The sequence below is a fragment of the Propithecus coquereli genome, unplaced genomic scaffold, assembly GCF_000956105.1.
Source record: "Propithecus coquereli isolate 6110/MARCELLA unplaced genomic scaffold, Pcoq_1.0 Scaffold55, whole genome shotgun sequence".
NCBI classification, from domain to species: Eukaryota; Metazoa; Chordata; class Mammalia; order Primates; family Indriidae; genus Propithecus; species Propithecus coquereli.
This window is the reverse complement of record NW_012151396.1, coordinates 4,752,704-4,762,009: the sequence shown is the minus strand read 5'-3', so window position 1 is coordinate 4,762,009 and position 9,306 is coordinate 4,752,704. Positions and strand designations below refer to the sequence as shown.

Genomic DNA, 9,306 nt, shown 5'->3' with positions numbered 1-9,306 from the left:
GGCTGCGGGTCCTGCCTGGGGGCGGCGCTGGCCCTGCTGCTGCTGCTGCTGCCCGCCTGCTGCCCGGTGCGGGCGCAGAACGACACCGAGCCCATCGTGCTGGAGGGCAAGTGCCTGGTGGTGTGCGACTCCAGCCCGTCGGCGGACGGCGCCGTCACCTCCTCGCTGGGCATCTCCGTGCGCTCCGGCAGTGCCAAGGTGGCCTTCTCCGCCACGCGGAGCACCAACCACGAGCCGTCCGAGATGAGCAATCGCACCATGACCATCTACTTCGACCAGGTCAGCGCGCCCGCCCCGCCGCAGCCCCGGGAGGAGAGGGCGGGCCCGGGCGCGCGGGCTGGGGGCCCTGGGGGCCCTGGGGTCCCGGACGGGGGTTCCGGGCTCTCTCCTCCCTGCCCTGCCTGCTCTGCCTTCTCCTCTCCTTTTTCTTTTTTCTAGTACGCACTCCTCCTGTTTCACCTTTGCACGTTGTAGTCTTTCCGTTTTACTGTTAAAGATCAGCTCCCTTAGCGTTTGTGTGACTGAGCGTCCCTTAAAGCTGAGTTTTCTCAGAGTCCCATGAAACTAAAAGGTTTGAAGTATATTTCCAGAAAGGAAGCGTTGCACGTGTTACTTTTCGCTGTGGGGTGGGGAGAACTGGTGTTTGATGGTCTTCAGTTACCCGGGTGGCCACCTTGACGAATGGGTGCGGTTACACTCTGCACACTCAGGAGAGGCGTCCTCAACCAACATTTAGAAAATGCACACCTATTGCTCATTTTGAGGAATGGACTGGGGGAGGGGATGTTTATCTTCAAGAAAAATAACTGGGGAAGAGTGTGGGTGAAATTGCAGGGGTGGTTATATAAATACAAGGCAAAATAAAGAAGGTGGTTATATAAAAGCAGTATATAGTAAATGAAATATATACAACATGCAAATGTAATATGTACAATATATGAATATATACTGTGCAGTTATATAAATTAAGAAAAATAAAGAGCAGTGACTTAAGTGGCCTTAAGCCACTTAACTTCTGCCACTTGGTTCAGAGCAGAAGAGTCAGCAATATGATCAAGCCTTTGCAATCCCTTCTCTGAGTTATTGGTTCTCAGGGTTAAAGGTCGTGACCTTCTTTTTGGGTCGTCCGTCCGTGGTTTTTATTACTTTTCAGAAACAAGTTGAAAACATTATAGTGGTTTCCAAACTTCAGCGAATCAGCTAACCCTTTTGCCACCGTGTTTCCCACAAAATGGAGCACTGAGTACTCCTCAGTCGTATCGGGCTTACTGTACATGCGCAATTGACTTTCTTCTCTGTTGACAAGGCTTAAACCTAAGTAATGATAAACCTACACACACATTTGCCTCTTTTTAGGCCACTGTATTTATTTTTTAAATCCTTATTAAGGTTCATTCATTTGAGGGAGTTTTATTTGGGGAGTGTCTCTTTGATTGGTTTTTATTTATAAAATATAAATATTTATTATGTCAAAATAAAGGAGACAACAATGAAGCAGGCATTTAGGAACTGTATACTCGATTGGTAAGTTTTGCTTTATGTGTTATTGTTATTATATGATTATTATTCACTCGCCAATGTCTTACAAGTAGTTTTCACAGCATTTTCACGTCCACCATTTCATTAGTGTGTCAAGAAAACTCTGTGATGTAGGGCAGGATGAGTAGTAGTAGGATTCTAATTTTATGCAAGGCTGGTTAAATAATGTTTCCCTGATTGCCCAGTTAGGGAGGTACTGAGGCCTGATTTCCGGGGCCTGGTCGGGGGTGTTCGTTCATCTGCTGCAGGGGCCTGAATTTACTGGTTTCCAGAATTTAAAATTGTGGTGAAGGAGTTGAGACGAAGGAAAAAAGCAGCTCTCAGGGCTTAAATGGAGAACCCTTTATTCTTTTCTCCAGCTTTGTAAGGAGGACTGAGAGCAGCAGCCCGAGAGCTGAGAATAGGCCTGCTGAGGGGCTCGCCTTTGACAATGGGGCCCGAGTGTCTTTCTCAGCTCTGCCCTTGAGCGGGGCTGAAGTGGAGCTCACAGCTGGGCTGAGGAAGCTGGAGCAGGCATGTTTCACAAGCCATTTCGGTGGTTGTCACTGGCAGCATTTCACACTGCTTGGGGAATTGCACGCTATTCTGTAATGAGCACGTAGGACATAACAGCGAAAGGTATTCTGGCTGGAGTTTGTTTTCTGATTAGATGACAAGATCTTTAATCTAGGGTTTTGATGTTGCTGCTGGCTCTTTGTCTTAAAAGCAGAGAAGATTATTTGTTGTGCATGTGTGGGTGAGGAGGAGGATAGGGACAGGATCCAGACAAAGTGGCCAGATTCTGTCTTGAACATCTGAAAGGAAATTGGGTCACACGGGAGACCCGCCACTGGGGAAGTTCTGCTTATGACATTGTAGCACCGATTCCCCTTTGATCGGAGGAAAACCATCTGCAGGGTCATGTGATCTCGTGTCAGGTGCCTAATTTGGTCATTCTCCTTGCACGTTGTAGAATTCCATTAGTTTGAGCTAAGGATGTCCACGCTGCTGATTCTGTATTGAAGCTTCTTTGTCAGACACCACAGCTCAGCCGAGGCAGCCACATTGCATAGAGGAAAGTGAGAAAAACATGTGCAGCAAATGTTTGTCAACAGTCTTTCATGCAACATTCATTATTGAGCACCTACTGTGTGCTGCCTGTGAGTGTGCCAGGCACTGGGAAACACTGGAGACCAAACCCTCACGGGGTCTGTTTTCTCCCGGAGCACAGGAAGTTAGGTCCCAAGCTTGATCTTACAGAAGTGAGCTCATGTCCTTGTCCCTAGGCCTTGCTCTGCCCCTCAGTGTGGAACTCTGTTTCTGTTAAACAGAGCATCATAGCTGAAGTCCCCATAATCCTGCAGACCTCTACAGATTCAATTTACGATTTGTTTACTGAGCTTACCACCTTCGGTTCCTTTCTCTCTGCCCTGCCCTCGCCCCCAGCATCTGAAATTCACATTCACTTTTTGAATGCATAAATAAAATATACTTTAAAAATCTTTATTAATTACAATTCATTAGAATACCTTTGAAATCAATTCCTGCTGTAAGCTATTTTAACTTCAGCACTACCTCCTTCCTGGGGAAGCCTGACAATGCTGAGTTTGTGTTCCCGGCTGCTCTGCAGCTGATAAATGAACTGGCGTCGGTGGTCATCCGGGTATGATTAAACCCTGTGCTGAGGAGGGCCTTGCCATGGTTGTGCTGTATTCCCTTTTCTTTTCCAGGTGTTAGTAAATATCGGCAACCATTTTGATCTTGCCTCCAGTATATTTGTAGCACCGAGAAAAGGAATTTATAGCTTCAGCTTCCACGTGGTCAAAGTGTATAACAGACAAACCATCCAGGTGGGTAGCTTTGAGAACTGGCCCCTTCCAGGTTTGGGTTCAGAGTTCCCCATTGCTAAAGGCTATTTCCCATGGTCTGTGGGGTTGGGAGGGGCGGGGGGTTGGCTTTTCCGGGGGGGTGTGGCTCAGAACCAGCCCTGTGTCCTCACTGCCAGGCCTCCTGGTGTGGGCTCTAAGTGAAGGGTGGAGGAGGGAGTGGGGACGCGGGGAACGAACAGTGTGTAAGAGTGGGGTCCTTTATGATCTGCTGAGCTTTACTCTCTGCGTTTTAGGTCAGTTTAATGCAGAATGGCTACCCAGTGATCTCAGCCTTTGCAGGAGACCAGGATGTTACCAGAGAAGCTGCTAGTAATGGCGTCCTGCTGCTCATGGAAAGGGAAGACAAAGTGCATCTCAAACTGGAGAGGGGCAACCTCATGGGGGGCTGGAAATACTCCACATTCTCGGGCTTCTTGGTTTTCCCTCTATAAATGCAAAGGCCCCTGGATGGTGGGAAAATTGGAATCTGGACCCAGGAATCCACCCTTCGAAACACCCTGAACTTGCCCTAATAGGACAACTTGTTTCCAACCTCTGTCAGACTGTTGCAGTAGAAGAATGATTTCCTTCTAAATCTCCAGTATTTTTTTTGAATATTGACAATTCCTCGGGAACCTGGCCTCTAATTAGTTTTAGACGACAAGGTCTTAAGGAGAAATGAAATTATCGATTTGAGCAATTTGTACCTGTGATTGTAAAGTCAATATCGGATTTTATTGTTGGGACCATTGACTTACCTTTTTTTGTTTGTACGTTGTATTATTGTCCCAATGCAAGGAGTGCCGCTGACCCCAGGACGGATTGCCGGTTGCTGTCAGGGCTCAAAGCAAGAGCCCAGCAAAGAACCACCTGCTGGATGGTCCTTGACATGTGTTCTGTCTGTGTCTGTACAGCCTTAAGAAAAAGAATGGCTTCACTTTCATTCTGTATTTTCCCCCTACCGGGTGGATGGGAGGACTTGGGAGGGGGATGGGGACATTGTGAACCTGTCAAGAAGTGCTTTATCTAGAGAAGCAGATTTTGCACGATTGGACTGCAACTTTTGTTTTGTATTGTTTGTGTTTTTTGCCTCGGAAAGCTTTACTTTTCTTTCTACACTCAGCTTTCCCTCTTCAACCCCACTTTTATTTTTCTTGCTGGGTTTGGGGAGAGAAAAATATATGTTGAATTCATGAATAAGACCAAACAAAACAAAACAAAAAAATACTTGTATATTTTGTTTTGGATGAGACCAAACCAAACAAAAAGTACCTGTTTATCAAAGTAAAGATAACAGCGGAGAATTCTGCTTATTCTTTCAAAGAGATTCTGAGATACACCTTTAGAACTAGCAACCTGGAATTTTTTTTTTTTTTTAATTTACCCCAGAATCCTTTAAGAACTTGTTGTCGTTACTGGGTGGTCCTGGATCTTTTAAGTTGGGAATGGAAGCTGTAATGACCAAACCCCTAAACACACTGTTTCTTTGCCCAGCGTGCCCTGACTTTTAATTTATTTGGATCCATCTCTGAGTGAGCACACAGTGATCAGGTGCTTCGAAGAAAACAGGACCAGCTCCTCTTCCTCAGGATCCTTTTTCGATCTGCCAAGGAAAGGGATGTGTTGACGCTCTCCTGCTTGCGCCTGGCGGGAAGCCACCTGGAAGTCACAGTGGTTAAAGGTATTGGCGAATGCATCCGAGGAGCAGTTTAACAAATCCTTCTCTTTTTGGCACCCTGTACAACAATATCATTAAGACACAGCTGAAAGTTGATGAGTGCCAAGGAAATGTCACTAATCCCAAAGCAATCAAATATGTGACCTCAAACCGGATGTTAACTTGTTCTTTGTGTAACAATGTAACCAAAATATTGATGATAAAAAGTCATACTTTAAGATTCAGAATAAATGGATTCGATGTCTGGCTTGCTCTTATCCCTCCACATCATGTCCTAACTCTCAAAACGTGAGGAAGCAAAGGCCAAGTATCTAGGACTTGGGGATGATAAATCCGTACTATGCCTCTTTGGAAAGTGCACACACAAACACACACCCCCATATATACAGACCTAGCTAAGGTCTGGGTGGCTGTTGTACACTTAGATACATTTCAATTTATACATACTTAATATTCAAACAGGAAGATTTGGGGAGAGAAGTGTGAAAAAGGCAGCATTAAGAAGATTAAAGTAATTTGCTTTTATCAGATACCATCTTTATGTGGTACAAGTTCCAATTCAGTATTTCCATCAGTGAACACCAACAGAAATGAAGCCAACATTTTAAGATAACATGAGTTGTTTCCAAAACTGTGTGTGAGCATGGAGAGGCAGCAGACTCCATTTTCACATAACAAATGCGGTGGGGGTTTTCTAAATGAAAAGCTGTCTAGTTTGATTAAGACCTAAGTTTTACTGTCCTTACATGGAAGATGCAGAGTTTCATTTGAATTAAAATGCTGTTCAAGTTTTTGAGAGAAAAAAAAAATCAACCTAAAATCATAAGGGGTACCTTGGCTGTGTGATTAAGATGCATACTTCCAAACGTTGTTATTAAGGCTGATAACATAAGCAGAAGGATGCTGGCATACCTTTTCTGTGTTTTACTGCTCTAAGTTATTTTAGTCCCCTTTTCCTCATTTCCTTAATCTTATGTTCAATTTCAAACAAGCAGGAAACCTCATTCGAGGACAATATAGTATTTCAGAGATTGAAAGATATATGAGTACTTGTTATTTTTATTACTTAGTATATAATACACATGTGTTTGTATTTACACCTTTATTATATACAGGTTGTTAATGGGTTAAACTGTATAATAAAATAAGTCATTAAATTGACCAATCTAAAACCGAGTATATTGCAGGAGTTTATTTTATATTAGAAAAAAGCTTCATGCGGACTTTTCTACTCCTATTCTTCTTCTCTTTGTTTCTTGAGATGGATGCCAGAAACTGCATTAGGAAGGAGCCCCGCTGAGAGTAAGTCTGAAGTTGTTTATCATCCCAGGCAGCCTCTGCCAAGGTTCTGTTTGGCAAAGGATCTTGGAGGCATATGAAGTTCCTGTGTATGGTCTACAAAAAGATATAGGTCTGATCAAAATTCTAAATATATATATTTTTTTAATGAGAAAAAAAGTGAGACATCTGTAATATGGAGGGCCAATCTCAGTAGCCTGTCTCTGGGACTCGGTTTTCTTATCTGCGGAGTGGAGGCAATAACCCTGCTTGGTCAGCCCAGCATGCAGGGCTGCTGGGAGGACCCCCAGACATGCTCTGAGAACTGGGAAGTACTTATAGTACAACATGGGGTGCCATTATGGCAGGGAGGACATTTCTGGAAAAGCAGATTTTTCAACATGCAATTTATGAAAAACATGTAAAATGAATATCGGGCAGAAGGACAATTTTATGTGAAAGTAAATTTTCGTATTTCTTAATAGGCTATCAAAACTGTAACACTATATTGAAGTTTTCTTTAATATGATTTTTCGGGCTGATAATTCAAAATTTATACATTTTCCTATTAACCCAATTCTCAATTATGTTATTTGGCTATCCTATGTGGTGCAAATTCACCTTTCTGTTCCAGTTTGTAATACTAATATTTTATTAAAAAAATAAAGAATTGTAACATTTTAACACAAAACATGAGATACTAATGCTATGGCATTGTAATAAGTTGCTCTGCCTGATAAATATTAGTCCTACCAAATTGTAGATGCTTTTAAAACAAGACTATTTTTTAACTTAAAGTATATTCTAATTTGAAGTGCAGCCTTGATTATTTGACTCTAGATCCTAAGAAACAATGTTTACCACCTGTAATTTCTGAGCCTTTTTTGCATCCTAACATTTTATATTTATGTGTTCATGTATAAGTGAAATTATCTACATCTTTAAAGTGTGTGCTTAATATAGCTACTCAGTTAAGATGAAAGCCTATTAAATATTAGCATGAAAACTCATGGAATCCTATAGATTTCATAGATTTACTTATTTGAAAATAATTTTAAGCTAATTATGGTTGCATTAATCATCAGAAGAATTAGAAAAAATAGGCAAAGCAAAACAAAAACCTTTATTGAATCTCTAATTTTATTCATAGTATTTTCATGCTATCAAAAAATTAAAATGGTCACATACTTAGTAACTGTTGCATATACATTGTTTGCCTGTGAATACATGAACATATACACCTGATTTTGTTAGCACAGTAATACAAAATAAAACACACAGATTGTCCACATTCTCCTGGAATCTAGGAATATGTGAGAGGAAAATTTGATGAATCACTTTATACAAGCAAAACAAAGGCGTCGGTTGCTCCAGCATGCTTTAGATATAGCAAAAAGAGCAAAGCATGTTCTGTCAATTTTCGTGACCATAATTTTGCAATCTTTTATAAGGAAAAATGCTGCAATAAGATAACTTTGCTGTGAATAAAATAGTTAATGTTTGTTTACATTTTGACAGCATAAAAAGTATATAACAATCTAATGCACAGATGCAAATGAATAAAAGGCTCTTTTACATTATAAATAAGATGGTGTAAATGGATTCAGGTTTCATCGAATCACTCTAAGGGTTTACTGTGTGCTCTGTAGAAACACTTACAAAAAATGTAGAAGGAGATTAACTGTAGAACTACACTGAGTTTTGCCCTCTTGCCTTGCTTGTGTGGAAGCTTACTTGTCATTTTTATTCTGTTTCTAAAGCTAGCACTTTGCTACTAAAATGGGATATTATGAACATATTTTAAAATTTAAGATCAAAGCCTATTAATTCTCATGAGACTCTTGAGATTACATTTCTTGGCATTTATAGAGCAAGCACACCAAATATACCGAAGTTACAATACAATTTCCATTTTGGTTTTATTGTTTTACTTTTTGTTCTCTGCATCTTTTTTCTGTGATACTCTATGAAGAAGTTAGCTAGTGATGACGACAATCATCAGTCGTGTGTTTCTGTATTTACCTCATATTTTAGAACATATTTTTGCAGATAGAATTCACCAAAAAGCATATTTACTGCCTTTGCAGATGGAGGGCTACAATTCATTTTTTTTTAAAAAAGATATTTTAAACTTCACTATGTTACATAGCTATCGATCATGTGATTGGGCAGATCCAGTTCTCATACCCGCAACTCTCTAAAAACAAAAAGTCATATCAAAAGTCCTTTAAAAGGTCCAATGAATATAAACTTCAAAAAAAAAGAAAGCATGTATGTGAGTCTGTATAATAACGTTATACCAAAGCATGAATCTGCAGTAAATGAGCTTTCCTTGCATTCCCAGACCCAGTAGGGTAACTTGAAATTTGTAAGGGCAAAAGCCACGTGATTTTACCTCCTACAGATAATAGAAGTACTGTTTTGTCTTCCTAAGTGGGTTTTGCTGTAGGTTTCCATCACCAGAATTACTTGAGTGCCAATAGCATCATAAATCATCATCTTCATCAGCTTGCCCACAAACACTCACTGTGTAGTGTAAATGAGCTCCTTGACAACTTAATTTGGAAAAGAAATCTTCATTCCCTCTTCTTAATGCCTACAGCAGGACTCCCCAGGGTGAGAGTGCTGCCTTGCGCAAGGGCTATCCTCACAAAATGGAAGCGACTTATTAATGAGCCACCACCAGTCTTGCATCCCAACTAGCAATGCCTGAACTTTCACTGTTGTTCCCACACATTCTTCAGGAATGCCGATTTTCTTCTTCTGAATTCATAATCGGGTTGCAAAACAACATTGAGATAGAGAATATCAGCAATACTTTGGAATGTGGGACTCCTAAGTATTTTGCTTAAGGCTGTTTGATCTTATTTTATTCATTTAAAAATACTTATATGAATCTCTTATGTCTTCAAAGTCCCCTAGGATATAGGGCATTTCCTTGACTTTTTACTAAAAATGAGCATT

At 41.0% G+C, this 9,306-nt stretch overlaps 1 protein-coding gene across 1 annotated transcript; it reads left to right on the top strand.

The window, feature by feature from the left end:
* The first annotated feature begins 6 nt into the window (after positions 1-6).
* Positions 7-5,312, top strand: CBLN2 (cerebellin 2 precursor). Its single transcript, XM_012657588.1, has 3 exons — positions 7-279; positions 3,249-3,368; positions 3,641-5,312. Exons 1-3 carry the CDS (start codon positions 244-246, stop codon positions 3,836-3,838), a joined length of 354 nt encoding a protein of 117 aa, XP_012513042.1. The 5' UTR covers positions 7-243; the 3' UTR covers positions 3,839-5,312.
* The last annotated feature ends 3,994 nt before the right edge of the window (positions 5,313-9,306 follow it).

Bases quoted from the DNA above. Each gene is read 5' to 3' on its own strand.
- CBLN2 (XM_012657588.1), top strand. From the start codon at position 244: ATGAGCAATCGCACCATGACCATCTACTTCGACCAG. The intron at 280-3,248 runs GTCAGCGCGCCC...TTTCTTTTCCAG, and splicing joins TGACCATCTACTTCGACCAG to GTGTTAGTAAATATCGGCAA. The intron at 3,369-3,640 runs GTGGGTAGCTTT...TCTGCGTTTTAG, and splicing joins ATAACAGACAAACCATCCAG to GTCAGTTTAATGCAGAATGG.